At 51.1% G+C, this 19,376-nt stretch overlaps 1 protein-coding gene across 5 annotated transcripts; it reads left to right on the forward strand.

Moving 5' to 3' along the window:
- Nucleotides 1-1,672: 1,672 nt before the first annotated feature.
- FTSJ1 (FtsJ RNA 2'-O-methyltransferase 1) lies at nucleotides 1,673-15,884 on the forward strand. 5 transcript variants are annotated; one of them, XM_058441721.1, is made up of 13 exons: nucleotides 1,673-1,902; nucleotides 3,532-3,676; nucleotides 3,957-4,026; nucleotides 4,125-4,215; nucleotides 4,548-4,626; nucleotides 6,653-6,705; nucleotides 6,791-6,844; nucleotides 6,928-7,030; nucleotides 7,134-7,217; nucleotides 7,906-8,009; nucleotides 8,100-8,297; nucleotides 8,489-8,530; nucleotides 15,800-15,884. In XM_058441721.1, exons 2-12 carry the CDS (start codon nucleotides 3,556-3,558, stop codon nucleotides 8,519-8,521), a joined length of 990 nt encoding a protein of 329 aa, XP_058297704.1. In that variant the 5' UTR covers nucleotides 1,673-1,902; nucleotides 3,532-3,555; the 3' UTR covers nucleotides 8,522-8,530; nucleotides 15,800-15,884. The 5 variants fall into 5 exon arrangements, 3 of the variants coding, with proteins under 3 accessions (XP_058297704.1, XP_032612755.1, XP_032612756.1); XM_032756864.2 differs by lacking the exon at nucleotides 15,800-15,884 and adding an exon at nucleotides 11,225-11,850; XM_032756865.2 differs by lacking the exon at nucleotides 15,800-15,884 and adding an exon at nucleotides 11,225-11,836 and having other exon boundaries at nucleotides 7,912-8,009.
- The last annotated feature ends 3,492 nt before the right edge of the window (nucleotides 15,885-19,376 follow it).

Raw genomic sequence — 19,376 nt, forward strand, 5'->3', positions numbered from 1 at the left:
TGGGACTAGAGGTGTGCATCACCACGCCCAGCTAATTTTTGTATTTTTAGTAGAGATGGGGTTGCACTATGTTGGCCAGGCTGGTCTCCAACTCCTGACCTCAAGTGATCCACCCGCCTTGCCCTCCCAAAGTTCTGGGATTATAGGCGTGAGCCACTGCATCCAGCCCTTTTATTTTTTAAAGAGACATGGGTTCTCGCTATGTTGTCCAGACTAGATTCAAACCCCTGGGCTCCAGAGATCCTCCCACCTCAGCCTCTGGAGTAGCTGGGACTAAAGGTGCATGCCGCCGCCCCTGGCTAATACTCATATGCATGTTGTCAGGATTAAAATGAATGAACAAAGGGAAGGACATGCTGGAGCCAACTTGTACAGGTTGGGAGTAGCTGTTCAATTTTCAGGAATTTTGCAAACTGGTTGTTAAACAGCTGGTTTAACAACTGGTTTCGTTTGTTTGTTGAGACAGGGTCTCACTCTGTCTCCCACAGTGGAGTGCAGTGGCACGATCAAGGCTCACTGCAGCCTTGACCTCCCAGGCTCATGCAATCCTCCCACCTCAGCCTCCCAAGTAACTGGAACTACTCGCGCACACCACCACGCCCGGCGATTTTTATTTTTGTAGAGACAGGGATCTCACCATATTGCCCAGGCTGGTCTTGAGTCCTGGACTCAAGCGATCCTTCCACCTCAGCCTCCTAAAGTTAAAGAGCTATGGTTAAAAATGAAATGATATAAACTTACTCAAAACTCGTAACTTCCTAATTTTACCACATTCCACTATTCTCTATGCTCTTGAGGTCATTTACCCCCATTTTATCTGTATGGTAAAAATAATACATGATAGTGCACTACTGCATCTCTTTTGAACTCCCTGTTCAGTGACCACAGGTCGGTACCTTGAAATCTAACAAGAAGATTGTACCTAAGCCATGGAAATTGGTAAATGCTAGAAACCAGCCTCCCTTCCCCCCACCCCTCCCCGCCACCACCCCCGCCCCAGCCAGTGGTTAACCATTTACCAGCACACCACTGAGGGCATTTAGAGCCTAGCACATGGTAAACACTATGATAAACGTTTTCATTATTTTTCCGTTTGTCCACTGGGTCAGGATGTATAGTCTTTTTTTGTGTCTGGGTTGGAATTTAAAATATTTGAAGATCACAGAATTACAAAAGGCCAGAGAGTGGCTAAGCTACACCTATTCAACCCTCCCAATAATGCTGTTAAGTCTATACTATTGATTATCCCCACTTTCCAGACAGGGAAACTGAAGTTCTGAGGCGGTAAAACTCAGGCAGCGCCATCCATTAGCTGTAGTACGATCTGAAATTGCAGCCGAGCAGCCTCCGCGCGCTCGCGCACTTCAAGAACGCATTTTCCTTACTGTCACGTTTATGCCCCGAGTGGTAATTTCGCTTCCCGGCACGCGAAAAATGAATGGGCGCCATCGTGCGCGTGGCATCTTGGGAAATGTAGTTTACAGGCTCAATAACAAGCACGGTCCAAGAAGGGAGGGGCGGGGGAGCAAATCGATCTTGGCCTCGGAATAAAAAGAACAAAGAATCGCTGGCAGCTTGCGCGTCGCGTCGCTGCAGCCACGCAGTGCGTGGATTCAGCCGCTTTGGCCGTGCCCGTTGCATGCCGGGAAACGCAGTTCGCGAGTCCCGGATACGTCGACAATAGATGACGGGACACACGTTGTACGTTCACATCAGGTCCCGGCCCGCCAGAACCTGGGCGATCCACGATGCCGAGTTTGCCACGCTGCGACAGCCCATAGGCTTGCCCCCTGGGCATTCGGGTGGACTACCAACACAAACTGAAGCCCTACGACTTGTCGCCCGTTTGCGCTCTCGCCGAGGCACAGGCTGCTCGCGGACCACCCTGCTCCGAAAACTAAGGTGGGCCCTGGGGCGCGGAGGACAGGGATGCGGGCGGAGGCTATTGAGGCACGCCTGCACTGTCCCGCCTGCGGGGAAAGGAGGGAGGTCCGCCCTGGGCGCCGCAGCTGTGTATGGTTCGGGCGGCTGGCACCGGGTGGGTTCTAGACCCAAGGTTTTTCTGCAGAAGGGGACCAGTAGACGGGGTGGGTTCGAGGTGGGGACATGGGACGCAGCGGTCGGAGCCGCCTGGAGGGGGACCCGGTGGTCCCGATGGAGCTATGATCTTTGAGGTATTGATGAGGAGGGAAGGGGTGTGTGGTCATAAGGCTGTTTAATGGAAGGTTGGGTGGAGCGCGAGGGTGGGGTGTTACTGGGGAATCAATGGGGGCTAATAAGAATATTTTAGTCGAAGTGTTGTTCATTGATTGATTAATGAGGGGATGGCAGAGTAAGCAACTAGAATATAAGTAGTGGTGGATGGGAAAAGTGATCCCCCAGGTATTGATGGAGGTATGATATTCAACGGGTTAATGGAAAGTGATGGGGCATAGTAATGGCAAGGATGATGGTGAGGTTGTGGGGGGAATAATAGATGGATGGAGGTCATGATCAAGGGGCCTTGGTGAAAGAAAAGACAATGAGAGGCTGATGGTGTTGTAGTCAGAGTCAGTAGTTGGGCTATGGTGGCATGACCGTCGAGGAATTAGGGGACAGAGTGAGCAAAGAGAGGGCAATAGTAAACTAGGGTTGTGGGGGTTAACTTTTGCTGATACATAGTAGGTGAATAGTAAACTGTTGGAGTGTGATCATCCAGTGATGGATCCATGGAGAGCAAGGTGGACAGTGAGAGGAGAATGGAGAACTGATGTGTGATCATCAGGGAGTAAAGTGTTTGTTAATGAAAGAGTTACAGGGCAGGAGGCTAGTGCTGTGATCTATGAAGGGTCTATTGGAGGAAACTGAGTTAATGGGGGCTGATAAATCAGTAATTGAATGCTCAATGGGGAGCTAATAGACCATGATTCTCCAGGCATTGTTAGAGGTTCATAAGGATGTAGTAATAAAGGGGGCCTAATCATCTAAGGGATTAATGGGGAATGGGGTGAAACGAGAGAGATATAGGGAGTAGGAGGTACAATGAAGTAGTATTAGGATAAAGGTGGAAAACAAGGGATTAATGGGGGCTAATGGGACTATATGAATCTAGGGGCAATGGGGACAACTGGGGATACAGTCAGTGAGATTTTAATGGGCATGACATGGGCAGAGAAGGGTTGATAGTGACAGTTACAGGGTTTAATGTGTGGAGTGTGGGTGACAGTGATGGGAGGTGGACAGGTTCACAAGTGGGCCATCTATGGGATGAATGTTGGGTTTATGGGGCTTTTTGTGGGAACTGTGGGGTAAGTGATGGGGGCGAGGAGGGTCTGTGTGATAAGCAATGGAGCCTGAGAGTTCAGTGATAGGGTCCTTCGGGCCCTATAAGGTCAGTGGGGTCAGTGCCAGGGCTTCAGTCAGCCCATCTTCTATGTGAGCTGTCATGTGGGTCAGATGAGCCCAGTTTAGTTTGTGTGGTTCTCTCCGCCCTACAGAGGTAGGTGGTAGCCCACTCATCTGGTTACTGATACATCAGCTGACTGTTGGCAGGTCCTTGAGCAACTGGAGTGTGAAATGGGACGGACGTCGAAGGACAAGCGGGATGTCTACTACCGGCTGGCCAAGGAGAATGGCTGGCGTGCTCGCAGCGCCTTCAAACTGCTACAACTGGATAAGGAATTCCAACTCTTCCAAGGTCCCTGACTGGTGGGCAGGTCACTGGGCGGTGAGGTGGGCACAGGAGGTAGACAAGTAGCCTGGGTCTGCAGAGCTCCCTATGGTAGGTGGGCTGACTCAGAGGGTCTCTGGGGCAGGAAGACAGGCAGGAAGATAGGCGGAATACCGGAGAGGAGTTGGGCCCCTGGGCAGTGGAGATATGTGGGTGCTCCCTAGGGGAGAGGGGTGAATTTTGCAAGGGTCTCCAGGTTGGAAAAGTGGGTGCAGCTGACCAGGATGGTTTCACTATGTATGCCCAGGAGTGACACGGGCAGTTGACCTGTGTGCAGCCCCGGGCAGCTGGAGCCAGGTGCTGAGCCAGAAGATTGGGTAAGTGTGGGGGTCCCAGATGGGAGACCCAGGAGGGCCGGCTGGGTGTGAGGGGCCCGGGAGTGAAACTAGGCTGATGTGGGCCATATTGTCCACAGGGGCCAAGGGTCCGGCCACGTGGTGGCTGTGGACCTGCAGGCTATGGCTCCACTACCAGGTGTGGTACAGATCCAGGGGGACATCACCCAGGTAAGAGCATGGCTGAGGGTGTTGGGGTATATCCTGGGTGAAGGCCCTTACCCGGGGTCTATGCAGAGTGGAAGAGAAACAGAGAGGTGATAGAAACAGAGAGAGAGAAAGAGAATGAGAGAGTAACCATGGAGAAACAGCCAGCAGGTCGTCATTGCAGAGACACAGCAGAAAATGATGATGCTGGGTCCCCAGAGATGGAGCCCAGTCTTAGAGAGGCAAAGCCTGGGAATTTGGCTGACCCAGGGGTTGTGGGCCAGGACCATGGGCAGGTGGGATCTAAGGGCAGCAGTGGAGGGCCATGGGGCCACTCATCCTCCCTCTCTCCATAGCTGTCCACTGCCAAGGAGATCATCCAGCACTTTAAGGGCTGCCCTGCGGACCTAGTGGTGTGTGATGGGGCTCCTGATGGTAAATAGCAACAGAAAGTGGGAGGCCAGGCGGGGGCCCCTGTGTGTGTCCTTCTCTGTATCTCCCACCTTGGTTGACTTATTCACCTCTTCAGTTACTCCCTGCCTCTCCCTTCCGCTCTCAGCTTCTCCCACATCTGGTAACTTCTCCCTACCTCTGCTGCCTGCTCTCTCTCTGCCTCTCTCTTCCTCCTACTTGCACCCCACCCTTTGAGTTTCATGTCTGTTGTCTACCTTTCCCTGCTCTCATCTCTCTGCAACTGTCCAATTCCGTTGCACTGTTCATTCATTTTCAGCCAGCCAGCCATTCAACACACATTTACTGAGCACCTATTGTGTTGGGAAAACATTCATGAATAAAATTCCATTAATCTTTAACCTCATGGAGCTGATGTTCTAGTGGGAGCAAATAGGAAAGAAAATAAATGATTCAGCTCTGTACCATTAAAAGGGGATGGGGCCAGGCATGGTGGCTTCCACCTGTAATCTCAGTGCTTTGGGAGGATGAGGTGAGAGGAACACTTGAGGCAGGAGTTTGAGACCAGCCTTGCAACATAGCAAGACCCTGTCTTAAAAAATTAGCTGGGCATGGTGGTGCATGCCCATAGTCCCAGTTACTCAGGAGGCTGAGGTGGGAGGATCACTTGAGCCCAAGAGGTCGAGGTTACAGTACACTTTGATCGCACCACTGCACTCCAGCCTGGGCAACAGAGTGAGACCCTGTCTAAAAAAACGGGGTGAGGAGGCCCGGCACAGTGGCTCACGCCTGTAATCCCAGCACTTTGGGAGGCTGAGGTAGGCAGATCACCTGAGGTCAGGGGTTCGAGACCAGCCTGACCAATATGAGGAAACCCCATCTCTACTAAAAATACAAAAATTAGCCAGCTGTGGTAGCATGTGCCTGTAATCCCAGCTACCTGGGAGGTTAAGACAGGAGAATCGCTTGAACCCGGGAGGCGGAGGTTGCAGTGAGCTGAGATCACACCACTGCACTCCAGCCTGAGCAACAAGAGCGAAACTCCGTCTCAAAAAAAAAGGTGGGGTGGGGGATGGGTACCATAGGGAAATCATTGAGCAGGAGGAAAGCAGGAGTACCTGTTGAAATTTTAAATCAAGTGGATGGGGAAGGCCTCACTGACTTAACAGCAGAGACTAAAGGAGGTGAGGGAGTAAGCTATGGATATGTCTGGAGGAAGAGCAATCCAGGAAAAATTGCAGCCCATGCAAAGGTCCTGAGGCAGGAGGGTGCTTGCTATGTATGAGTAATGACAAGGAGATCACTGTGGTTGGAACAGAGTGAGGGGGAGAGTGGTAAAAGGTAACATCAGAGAGGTGACGGGACAGGTCCTATAGGGCCTCATGGGCCATGGTGAGGCTGTTGGCATTTTCACCGAGATGAGAGCTTGGAGAAAACCATGAGAGGGTTGTGAGGAGAAGAGGACTGTGCCGGGCCTGGACTGCTGTGAGCTGTGTGAGGGCCAAGGGCAGAAGCAGGGGCTCCGGGGTGGAGTAGTCCAGGCAAGTGATAATGGGTGAGGGCAGTGGTGGAGAGGAGAAGATCAAGTCAGATATTTTGCAAGTAGATGTGTTAATGGTTTCAATGTGGGTGTGAGGAGAGGATGCAGGGGGAGCATCAGAGGTGACTAAGGTTTTGGATCTGAACAATTAGAAAGCTCAGATGAGATGGGGAGGATGGTGGGAGGAGCAGGTTTGGGGAGGTAGGTCAGGAGTTTGGTTGTGGATGTATTGGAGATGTAGAATCTGATTTGTGAATCGAGTTCAGAGGAGCAATCTGGGCTGGAGGTGGAAATGATAATGATGCTTGTGCATGAGGTTGTTTTAGAATTGAAATGAGTTCCTAAGGGTTAGGAGCTCAGAATATGCATCCAGTTAGCAGATAGTAATTTGCATCTGGAACCTTAGCAGTAAAAGAGCCTGGAAAATGTATTTGGTGTCTGATCTGTGTGGTACAAGAAGATGCGCAGAGCCAGATGGGCTCCCCCCTAACGCTGTTCCTCTTGCCACAGTAACCGGCCTCCATGATGTTGATGAGTATATGCAGGCCCAGCTCCTCCTAGCCGTGAGTAACCCTGGCCACCCCTGACCCACTTTGGCCCCCTCCTGGCTGTCTCCACCCCAGCCTCAGCCGTCTGTCCTGCCCACAGGCTCTGAACATTGCTACACATGTCCTGAAGCCAGGGGGCTGCTTTGTGGCCAAGGTAAGTCTCAAGGAACCTGGTGGAGTAGAGAGAGGTCGCTGAGGGCCACCCTCACCCGCTGTCTTTGCCTTCCCACCCTGCAGATATTCCGAGGCCGGGATGTGACGCTCCTCTACAGCCAGCTGCAGGTCTTCTTCTCCAGCGTGCTGTGTGCCAAGCCCAGGAGCAGCCGGAACTCCAGCATCGGTCAGTGGGGTGGAGGGGCCAGGCAGGCAGAGGGGGATCTCTGGGATGCCGCCTGCACGAGGAGGAAGCGGCAGTCACGCCTCACTCCACCTTCCCCCGGCAGAGGCCTTCGCTGTCTGTCAGGGCTATGACCCTCCCGAGGGCTTCATCCCGGACCTGAGCAAACCCCTGCTGGACCATTCTTACGGTGAGAGCTGGAGCATGGGCCACCCTGGGGGACTGTGCCACACCTTATGCAATCTAGGTCCCACGAGGGCCCACAGCCCTACCCCCTGGTGGAGGCTCTGTCCCCTCATGGGAATTTTTTTCCCAAGGGGATCCTCAGCCCCATTCTCTGGTGGAAATCCCACCCCTTTATGGGTATTTTGTCCCAGGAGGAGCTTCAGCCCAGGCAGTCCTCTAGTGGTAACTCTTGGGCCTGGTGAAAATTCCATCCCAGGAGGATCCTGAGCCCTGCCCCAGTGGAGACTCCACCTGCCTAAGGACATTCTCTCCTAGGAAGATCTCAGTCACGCCCCCAGGTGGAAACCTCCTCGGTGTGAAACTTTTGCCCCTTAAGCCTCTAGCAGGAAGAGACAGAGCCTGGCCCTGGGATGACATTTGAGTGAGGGAGACATCATCCAGGCAGCATATAATCCAATATCAGGTGGACATAAATGCAGTGAAAAAGAGCAGGGCACTGATGTTTTAGAAGGGGTGATTATGGAGGGCCTCCCTGAGGAGGTGATCTGAACCAAATGAAGGATTTCTGGTGGGGTGGGAAGAGAGTAGCTGCTGGATATGTTGGGAGGGCTTGGCAGCCATACCGCCGCCTGCGTCATGACTGGCCCCAGGCATCCTGATCTTGTCCTCAGTTGTCTCCCCCTGTTCCTAAGACCCAGATTTCAACCAGCTGGATGGTCCCACCCGCATCATTGTGCCTTTTGTGACCTGTGGGGACCTGAGCTCCTATGATTCGGACCGCAGTTACCCACTGGACGTGAGTGCCCAACGAACAGTAGGTGGGTGGGAGGAAGGCTGTCCTAGGTTCCGAGGTCCTCACCATCTCCCGACCCCTCTGTCCCTGCAGCTAGAGGGCGGCTCAGAGTACAAGTACACTCCACCCACACAGCCCCCCATCTCGCCACCATACCAGGAGGCCTGCACGTTGAAGAAGAAGGGGCAGCTGGCCAAGGAGATCCGCCCCCAGGACTGCCCCATCAGCAGAGTGGACACGTTTCCCCGGCCCCTGGCCGCCCCTCAGTGCCATACCCTGCTGGCCCCTGAGGTCTGGAAATGTGACTCTCAGCCTGCATTGACCCCTTCCCCATGTGCCTTTTTCTGACCCAAATCTCATGGTTTCTGGGGCCAAAATTCCCTTTCTTGCCTCCCAATAGCTATAAAAAATTGGTAAAACCAAGCATAATGAATGGAAAAGTTTCGCCAAATATGTGAATCACTTTTCTTTTTCTTGGGTAGATGGAAGACAATGAAATGAGTTGTTCACCTTAACCCATTACGGTAAGTTTGCCTTGTTATCTAAGAGTTTGAGTAAGGGCAACCTTTATGAAAAACCTCAGTAAAATTTCACCTTTGAAATTTTTATGTCAACTGATAAGATTTTAATCAACAAACCCTTTTCTAAACATCTGTTGTTGTATGCCAGGAACTGCTTTAAGCATTTTACATTTGAGGCATTCGGTAAACATTTATTGAGCACATACTGTGTGCCAGGCATTGTTCTAGGTTTGGAGATAGAGCAGGGAGCAAAACAAATATCTTGGCTCTCACAGTACTTCCAGTTTGGAAAAGAGGCAACAATCAATAAAACAGTCCGTAAGTGCAAGAGTTTACATACACACGTATACTATATAGCTTGCATTTCTCAATTTACATATCTTGCAATATATATAATATGTAAGAGTAATATGGGATATGAAAAATAGAAAAAAGTAAAGCAGGGTGAAGAGAATCAGGAATTCTAGGCATGGCAGTTTCATCTTTTGGTGTTTTTGTTTTGAGACAAGGTCTCACTCTGTCGCCCAGGCTGGAGTTCAGTGGTGTGATCTCCCGGGCTCAAAAAATCCTCCCACCTCAGCCTCTCAAGTAGCTGGGACTACAGGCATGCACCACCATGCCCGGCAAATTTTTGTATTTTTAGGGGAGATGGAGTTTCGCCATGTTGCCCAGGCTGGTCTCGATCTACTGGGCTCAAGCGATCTGCCGTCCTCGGCCTCCCAAAGTACCGGGATTACAGGCATGAGCCACTGCGCCCAGCCAGTTTGCACTTTTTAAAAGAGTTGTCATAGAAGGCCTCAGACATTCCTCAGAGGTAATGTTTGAGCAAAGACCTGAAGGCACTGCTGGAGGGAAGCCATGTGTTTATCTGAGGGAAGAGCATTCTGGGTAAAGGAAATAGCCAAGTCCCAAAGGTGGAACTGCACCTGGTATGGGAGGAAAGTTTATCCATAGCCAAATGTTCTAAAACCACGATGTTAGAGGATGGCCCTTTCTGACAATGGCATAGCAGGTTATTCAGACTAAGTCAGCCATCACAAAAAGCCACCTTTTTTTGAGACAGAGTCTTGCTCTGTTACCCAGGCTGGAGTGCAGTGGCATGATCTCAGTTCACGGCAACCTCCATCTACCAGGTTCAAGCGATTCTCCTGCCTCAGCCTCCCGAATAGCTGGGATTACAGCACCCGCCACCACGCATGGCTAATTTTTGTATTTTTAGTAGAGACGGAGTTTTGCCATGTTGACCAGACTGGTCTCAAACTCGTGACCTCAGGTGATCCACCTGCCTCGGCCTTCCAAAGTGTTGGGATTACAGGTGTGAGCCACCACATCTGGCCTTTTTTGTTTTGTTTTGAGAACAGAGTCTCGCTCTGTCGCCCAGGCTGGGTGGAGTGCAGTGGCACTATCTCAGCTCACTCCAACCTCCGCCTCCCGGGTTCAAGAGATTCTCCTGCCTCAGCCTCCCGAGTAGCTGGGATTACAGACGCGTGCTCCCACCTCACCTGGCTAATTTTTGTATTTTTAGTAGAGACAGGGTTTCACCATGTTGGCCAGGCTGGTCTCAAACTCCTGACCTCACAAAATCTGCCTGCCTCAGGCCTCCCAAAGTGCTGGGATTACAGGCATGAGCCACCACGCCTGGCCACAAGAAGCCACCTTAAGAAAAAACTGAAACAGCAAGTCATTGTGTGAAAGAGATTTACAATTTCTAATATTTAAAGGGTCCTGTAAATCAATAAGGAAAAGAATGAGAGTGGCCAGTAAGCCCATGAAAAGCTGCTCATCAGGAAAATGCAAGTGAAAACTCAAAATATCAACAACACTAAGTATTTGAAAGGATATGCAGCAATTGAAAGCCTCGTACGTGCTACTGGGAAGGTAAAATGGTGCAGCCACTGTGGAAAACTTAGGCATTACCTACTAAAGCTGCATGTGTGCCAGTTCCACTCCTAAGAAATGAGTCCTAGAGGCCGGGTGCGGTGGCTCAACGCCTGTAATCCCAGCACTTTGGGAGGCCAAGGTGGGTGGATCACCTGAGGTCAGGAGTTCAAGACCAGCCTGACCAGCATGGCAAAACCCCATCTCTACTAAAAATACAAAGATTAGCCGGGCATGGTGGCGGGCGCCTGTAATCCCAGCTACTCAGGAGGCTGAGGCAGGAGAATCACTTGAACCTGGGAGGTGGAGGTTGCAGTGAGCTGAGATCATGCCACTGCACTCCAGCCTGGGTGACAGAGTGAGACTCCATCTCAAAAGGAAATGAGTCCTAGAGTGTTGCTGGCAGCACTATCTGTAGTATATGCCCATTAAATCGTGGTACATTCACTGTGGAGAACTGTACAACAATGACAGTGAACATCCTGCAGTTATACCAAATAACACCTTGTAGTTATTCACTAAACTGAACATATATAGGTTTTATGCATTTTCTATATGTCATGGTTCACCATAAAAGTAGGAGGAAATGTCACAAAAATGTTAGCAGCAGAGTTAGCTGGGTGTGGTGGCACATGCCTGCCTGTAATCCCAGCTACTTGGGAGGCTGAGGTGGGAGGATCACTTGAGCTTGGGAGGTTAAGGTTGTTGTGAGCTATGATGGAGCTCCACTGCACTCCAGCCTGGGTGACAGAGCAAGACCCTGTCTCTAAAAAAACAAAACAAAACAAAGCAAAAAAACTTTCCTTGACTTTTGGTTAGCTGGCAAGCTGATACAGCTCAGAAACTGCTCAATGTCAGGAAAACCGGAACTTGTTGATGAACTTGTTTTCAAAATACCATCTCATCAACGAGGCCTGGACAAACAAGCCTTGAGGAGGGATCTGCAACAACCCTGAAGACAACAAGGAAAGAAACCATAGAAGTCTGTCTATACTGCAGTGGGAATTCTTGAGTGAGGTCTTACCTCTTTAAACCTCTTCAGGAGTGTCCTGATTATATCCAGAATTTTCCCTAAAGGCAGGGATTCTTAACCTGGATAGAAGCCAGGGGTAACCATGAACTTGATGGAAGAAAATGTTACATCTTTATTTTCAGCAATAAAACTGAAATTTAGCCTTACTCCCAAGTTATAAATGCTGGCAACAAATCACAATAGTAAAAGCAGTACCTGGGATTTTCCCACCAATACAAACCAGTTACAGCAACCGTAATGTAACATAAAAAGGACATCTTGAAGTATTGTTCATATTTGTCACCTCTTGGAATGATAGCAGATCCTATAAATTGATGTATTAATTAAAAAGCCCATATATTACTGCATCTCAATTTTGTTTCAATTTAATATATAGTAATAATTGTAATTCAATGTAATTGGCTTCCATTGTAATTGTGTGTGTGTGTGTGTATGTGTGTGTATATACTTTTAAAAATATTCTGTGAAGGGGTTCACAGATTTAACCAGATGCCAAAGGGTTCCGCAGAACAAATTTATTTATTTATTTTGAGACAGAATTTCACTCTGTCACCCAGGCTGGAGTGCAGTGGCGTGATCTTGGCTCACTGCAACCTCTGCCTCCTAGGTTCAAGCGATTCTCCTGCCTCAGCCTCCCGAGTAACTGGGATTACGGGCACCCGCCACCACGCCCAGCTAATTTTTGTATTTTTAGTAGAGACGGGGTTTCGCCATTTTGTCCAGGCTGGTCTCGAACTCCTGACTTCAGGTGATCCACCCACCTCGGCCTCCCAAAGTGCTGGGATTACATGCGTGAACCACCGCGCCCGGACTTCAGAACAAATTTTTTAGGTTAAAAATCTGTCTTAAAGAAATGTCAGGGCCAGGCGTGGTGGCTCACGCCTGTAATCCCAGCACTTTGGGAGGCTGAGGCGAGCGGATCACTTGAGGTCAGGAGTTTGAGACCAGTGTGGCCAACATAGTGAAACCCCGTCTCTACCAAAAATACAAAAATTAGCTGGGTGTGGTGGCACATACCTGTAATCCCAGCTACTCAGGAGACTGAGGCAGGAGAATCACCTGAACCCGGGAGATGAAGGTTACAGTGAGCTGAGGTCACGCCACTGCACTCCAGCCTGGATGACAGAGTGAGACGCTGTCTCAAAAAAAAAGCAATGTCAGAAAGTCTACCTGGACTGCAGTCCTAAATTTCTATAACTTAATGAACAGGAGCTGACAGAAACTCCCCAGCTACACGAACAGAACTGTTTTCTACAGCTTAATCCTGTGTCCTTAGAAATTCACGTACTCTGTGATCCAAGGACTATCCACGCCACAGTCCAGTGACCTCAGGAGTATCCACATACCAGTCTGCGACCCCAGCTGTTTCCACACCTGACTGTGACTCACCCCAGTTACTGTGTGTGACCCCAGGAATATACACACTCAAGTCTGGGACAACCATTGTCCAATCTCCAGTCAGAAATGGTGTTTAAACTCTGGAGCGTGTGTTCATAGGCATGTCTACACTCTGGCCTCTGACCACGAAAATAACCACACCCCAGTCCGTGTGACTCCAGGAATGTCCAGACCCCAGTTTGTGTCAGTCTAGGAGTGTCCACACCATGGTGACTTAACCCAGGAGTCTTCTCATCGAAGTCAGTGTAACCACAGGAATGCCCACACCCCAATCTATGAATATGCACAGCCCAAGAATGTATGGCGGAAGTGTCCACACAAAAGGCCGTGTGACCACAGGCGTAGCCACACCCATTAGTGCAAATTCAGCAGCATTCACACGACAGCCTGCGAGACCTCAGGAGTGTCCTCACGCCAGGTTCTGTGAGTCCAGCAGTGGCAATGGCTTGGAGTTTCCATAGCCATCTTAGTGGCGCCATAAATGTGTACCTCAAACTGTGACCGCAGAGGAGTCCACACTGTAGTCTGGGTGACCCCATGGGTGTCCACAGCTCAGTCTGTGGTGTCCTGGGAGTGGTTTTGCCCCAGTCCAGCCACCTCACGAGTGTCCCCACCCAAGTTTTTATGACACAAGTAATGTCCAGTTCCCAGCGTATGTGACCCTAGTGTTGTCCAAACCCCATAGTCTCTGGCTATTAGTGTGTCTATACCCATCTTGACGGCCTCAGGCAGGTGCACTCCCCCATCTGTACGACCAGAAGACTATCGACTCCCCTGTCATTGTGACCACAGGAGTGTAAAACTCCAGTGCCAGTGACTACTGGTGGGTCCACATTCCAGTCTGGGTGACCCAGGGGAGGGCACAGCCCTGTCTGTGACCATAGGAGTCTTCACACCCCAGTATCTGTGAACACACAGGAGTCAATTCCCCAGTCAGTGTGACCAGAGGAATGTTCACACCAAATTGTGTGACCACAGGAGTGTCCACACCTATCTGCATGTCCTGAGAGGTGTCTATACTCCAGTGGGTATGACACCAACAGTGTCCACAACAAAGTCTGTGTGACTCCAGGAGTGCCCCTCCCCTCAGTCAGTGGGAGTCTAGAAGGATCTACACCAAGTCTTGGGGGCCCAAGGGTGTCCTTTCCCCAATCTTTGTCACTCAGGGGACATTCACCCCCCAATCACACAGACGAAGCATATCCACAGCTGGGTCTGTGTGACCCCAGCAGAGTCTACTTCACAAGTCGTGTAACCACAGGAGTGTCCCCAGCCAAACCTATGGGAATCCAGGAGTGTCCACATCACAGTCACTTGACCACAGTGGTGCTGACTTCCCAGTTTATGTATCCTCAGCCATGTCCTTCTTCCAGACTGTGTGACCCCAAGTGTCCACACCCCAAACTCGGTGATCCAAGTCACTCCAGTCTGCGTGACTCCAGTGTTGCCTACACACCAATCTGTATGACCCTAAGAGAACACATCCCAGTCTGTGATGCTTCAGGAGTGGCCACACCACAATCAGCATGACCCCAGGATTTCTTACTCCAAAATCTAGTAACATCATGAGTGTCTACACCCTCACCTGTGTGATTCCAAGAGGATCCACACCCCAGGCTGTGTGACCCTGGGAAGGTCCCTATAGCAGTCAGTGAAAACCTGGGAGTGTGCTCTTCCCCGTCAGTGTGAGCCAGGAGGGTGTATCTAGAGGAAGAGTGATCCAGGGAAAGGCGAAGGGCCAGGTGTGGTGGCTCACACCTATAATCTCAACACTTTGGGAGGCCAAGGTGGGTGGATCACCTGAGGTCAGGGGTTTGAGACCAGCCTGGGCAACATGGTGAAACCCCGTCTCTACTAAAAATACAAAAATTAGCCAGACGTGGTGGCGCATACCTGTAATCCCAGCTACTTGGGAGGCTGAGGCAGGAGAATCACTTGAACCTGGGAGGCGGAGGTTGCAGTGAGCTGAGATCGTGCCACTGCACTCCAGCCTGGGTGATAGGCCAAGACTCTGTCTCAAAAAAAAAGAAAGAAAGGCAAAGGCCCTGAAGCAATGGCCCTGAGGTGCCTGGCACATTTGAGGAACAGGCCAGCGGGGCAGGAGCAGAGTGAGCAAGGAGCCAGTGGCAGGCGGTGAGGTCAAGGAGGGCCTGGAGGGCCTCTTGGGCCACAGAGAGGACTTTGGCTTTTTCTCTGAGACAGATGAGAGCCATGGCAGGGCTCCGAGCAGAGGAGGGCCCTGGGCTGACTTGGGTTGCAATAGGATCCCTCTGGCTGCTGTGGTGGTGGCTACTCAACTGTTATTGTTTGTCAAAACTCAGAGAACTGTATGCCAAAAGGGTGAACTTTATCGTATGTGAATTATAACTCTTCACATTTAAGTTATAACTTTTGGAAAATGTGCAGTACTGGCCAGGCATGGTGGTTCATGCTTGTAATCCCAGCACCTTGGGAGGCTGAGGTGGGAGGATCGTTTTAGCCTGGGAGATTGAGGCAGCAGTGAGCTGAGATCATGCTGCTGCTCTCCAGCCTGGACAACAGAGCAAGACCCTGTCTCAAAGAAAAAACAAAAAACAAAACAAAACAAAAAAACGTGCAGTACTTTGCAAGCAATAAAGATTTCTATTTCTGCAAGAGAGGCTGTGCTCATGCCTGTCCTTACTTCTCTCCTTTCTGCACAAACACATCTCAGGAATGCACCTGAGGAAAAGGAGGGAGCCGGGGCCTCCCTCAACTGCTCAAGGTAGCGCTCCCTCCCTTTGTTGTCTGCTATGAACTGAATTGTGAATTCAGCAAATTCCTTTGTTGAAGCTTTAATCCTCAATGTGACTGTCTTTGGAGATGGGGGTAATTAAAGTTAAATGAGGCCATAAGGGCAGGGTCCTAATCTGATAGAATCAGTGTCCTCATTAGAGAGGGAAGAGACGCCAGAATTCCCTCCCTCTCTCCCTGTGGGCGCACAGAGGAAAAGCCACATGAGGACAGAGAAAGAAGGTGGCTGTCTACAAGCCAGAAAGAGAAGCCTCACCAGAAACCAACCCTACCAGCACCTTGATCTTGAACTTCCAGCCTCCAGAACTGTGAGAAAATAAACGTCTGTGGTTTAAGCCACCCAGTCTGAGGTATTTTGTTAAGGCAGTCTGAGCAGCTAATTGGCTCTCAGTTTCAAGGCTGATTTCAGGAGACTCATGTTGGCCAGGTATGAGGGGAGCCAGTGCTCAAGTGAAGGAAGGAAAATTCAGCACATCCTCCTTGTCTAGCTGAAGGGGGCTCTGGAGCAGCAGGGGGGTCCCAGGGCAAGCCTGGAATGAAATCCATGGCACTCCTGCAGGTTCTGGGGGCGGTGTCCATGGAATATCCTCCACCACATAACAAAATGACTAATAATTGCTTGGGGAGCTTTCAGAACTGCCCCGAGGCTTCCTCTAACACTCCACCCACACCTGGTTCATGCCAGGTTGCTCGATGCCTTGGTTCGGGAGAATAGATGTGGTGTCATCTCAGGCTCGGTGGCAGCCCAAGGGAAGGGGCAAGTGTTCTGAGTCTCTCTAGATGACACAGGAGCTGAGGAAAGCTGGAGTGAATTATGAGTCACAGCCCGTACCTCACAAGAAAGTTCTGCCCGATGCCAGAGCTGGGAGCCATCACCAGTTATGCAGGGTTGGTGGAGAAGAGCCTCGGGATAATTGGTATGCATGCCCGCACATAGGTGTGTGCGTACCAGTATGTGTGAAGTTATGCAGGAGTGCGTGGTGTGCTTATGCCCATGTGTGTGCACATTAGTCCTTTTGTGCATGCATGCATACATGGCACATGTGTGTGCATTCATGCTTTGCTGTTTTGAATGCAGGTATGGTTATTAAGTGCATATGGGCAACAGAAGTTCAAGTGTGAATTCTCATGGAGATGCTAGGGTGTAGCAGGCACATGGAGACCTGTTCCCTGACAGGGGTGTTTGTGAAAAGCAATTGTGCATATGTGTGAGGGTGTACTTATGTGTGAGATTCTATGTGCAAAGCCCTATGTCCGTGGGTGCTAGCCTGAGTGTGTCTGTGTATATACATGTGTATGCCAGCGTGCACATGCATGGCTGTGTGTGAGTGCGTAAGTGAAAGGGAGCACATTGGCAAGCTGGTAAGTCTAGTATCTATGCATGTATACCCCTGGGCACCCCCCGTGCAAGTGTGAGTGAACAGGTACACACGGGCCTGGGCGTAGATGTCTGTGCACATGTACCCCTGGGAGCCTGTGCGTGGGCATGCTGTATGCATGGCTGCAGGGATTTCCCACGTGTGTGTGTACACAGATGCACAAGCGCCCAGGAACCTAGACTGTGGTGTTTGTACACATGTACCTCTGGGCACCATGCATGTGTGTGTGCAAAAGTGCAGGTGTGCCTATGGGCTCAGGTCTGGCTGTCTGTGTACATATACCCCCTGGATGCCCATAAAGGTGTGAGTGTGTACTGCAGGTGCATATTTGTCCATGGGCCTCAGTCTGGGTATTTGTGAACATATACCCTGTGTGAACGTGCATAGGTGTGTGGATGTGATCAGGTGTGCCCATGGACCCAGGCCTCGGTGTCTGTGTACAGGTACCTCAGGGTGCCCGTGTGTGTGTGTGTGTGTGTGTGCATGTATGCACGCGTAACTCTGGAGGTCCATGCATGTGTGTGTGCATGGCTTCAAGTGTGTCCAAGGACCTGGGTCTGGGCATGTGTGTACATGTATCCCTAGGAACCCACGCGTGAGTATGCTCATGTGTTCAGCGGTGCCAATGGCCTTGGATCTTGGTGTCTGTGTATGTGTACCCTTGGGGGACCACAGATGGCATTCATGCATGCATATGTAGCACCATGGAGAGATCTATGTGCAGATTTACCTCCACCTACACCTGGCTGGGGATCATAAAGAAAACCAAGGGATGCGCTATCTCCATGAATCCAGGTTTCAGCAGAGCTAAGGGAGTGAAATTTGGGACCATTTTACTTGTCTCAAACCTTGTTATCTGAGAGAAAGCTAGAGCTTCCTTCCTTCAGCCCCCAGAGACAATATGGCCAGGCTCCAGAGGGCTGGGAAGATGAGCAATGCTTGTGAGCCACCATGATAGGAAGCAGAAGGGTCAGGAAGCCCCTGGGAGCAAGGGTTAGGGTTAGGGTTAGGGAGAAAACACTTGGGCCTGGAGGCTCAGGGCAGGCTTCCTAGAGGGGAGGGGTAGGAAGAGGCAGTGACGGGCCCACAGCAATGGAGAGGAGTTGGACTGCAGGGATGGGGTAGGGGGACAGACGACAAGGGGCACTCAGAAGACTAATGTCTGGGAGTGGGAAAACAGTGTTTGCTCAGCCAGGAAGCTGCATCCAGCTCTTTTATCATTTGTAGAAGACCAAGTACCCAGGCCTGGGAGGAGCCCAGAGATGAACCAGAGTTTGGAGCTGGGGGCGGGGGTAGTTCTCTCTGTCCCTGTAACAGGCACTTTAGGCTTAAAGAGCTGTCCAGGCTGGGCGCGGTAGCTCACGCCTGTAATCCCAGCACTTTGGGAGGCCGAGGCAGGTGGATCACCTGAGGTTGGGAATTCGAGACCAGCCTGACCAACATGGAGAAACCCCCGTCCCTACTAAAAATACAAAATTAGCCAGGCGCAGTGGCACATGCCTGTAATCCCAGCTACTTGGGAGGCTGAGGCAGGAGAATTGCTTGAACCCGGGAGGCGGAGACTGCATTGAGCCGAGATCACGCTATTACCCTCCAGCCTGGGCAACAAGAGCGAAACTCTGTCTCAAAAAAAAGAAAGAACTGTCCAGGATTCCACAGGCCCCTGGGGCCCAGGGTAAGCTAACTGCCCTTTCTGGGCCTCGGTCTTCTCCACTGTTACATGGCCTGCCTGTCTGCAGCCCAGGCCCCGGGAAGCATTTAGCCTGAGAGAGGAGCCCATGGACAGTGGGCAGGCAGCTGGCTGCTCCCCAAGATTGGGCCACCCTCCTGCTCCTCTGCCACTTCAGAGTCTTTATACCCTGTCCCAGAGGCAAAGCTTGTAAATGGGCTGGGGGAGCCATGGCCACAAGCCAGCCAGCATGGGGGAAGCCTGGTGGGGTTGAAACCCTGGGCTAGGAGGCGGCACGTCCACCACGAACCCTGGTCCCCCACCAACCCACCCGACCGTAGCAGGGGAGGCATAGGAACCCACAACCTTCCTCCTGACCCCAGCTGGAGAAGGATGTTGCTGCTCCTGAATTCCAAGTTGGCCCAGATGTAGAGTGGTCCCCCAAGGGTGTACTTGCACAGACACCAAGATGCAAGCCCATTGGCACAGCTGAACACATGAGCATTCCCATGCATGGGCCCCAGGGGTACATGGACACAAATCTCCCCTTCCAGTCATGGCACCCCAGCCCTGATCAGCTTCACCCCAAAACGCTCCCAGGTGCAGAGTCAAGACCTTCTTGTGCCCCCACTTCAACCCCAAGCCAATGGCTTCTCTTCTTTTTTTTTTTTTTTTTCAGAGACTGGGGTGGAGGGGTCTCACTCTGTCACCCAGGGTGGA

Source organism: Hylobates moloch, unplaced genomic scaffold (genome assembly GCF_009828535.3).
Source record: "Hylobates moloch isolate HMO894 unplaced genomic scaffold, HMol_V3 SCAFFOLD_7, whole genome shotgun sequence".
Classification (NCBI taxonomy): Eukaryota; Metazoa; Chordata; class Mammalia; order Primates; family Hylobatidae; genus Hylobates; species Hylobates moloch.

Coding starts and splice junctions, on each gene's coding strand:
- FTSJ1 (XM_058441721.1), top strand. CDS start 3,556: ATGGGACGGACGTCGAAGGACAAGCGGGATGTCTACTACCGGCTGGCC. Junction 6,706..6,790: donor AGGCCCAGCTCCTCCTAGCC/GTGAGTAACCCT, acceptor TCCTGCCCACAG/GCTCTGAACATTGCTACACA. Junction 8,010..8,099: donor ACCGCAGTTACCCACTGGAC/GTGAGTGCCCAA, acceptor CTGTCCCTGCAG/CTAGAGGGCGGCTCAGAGTA.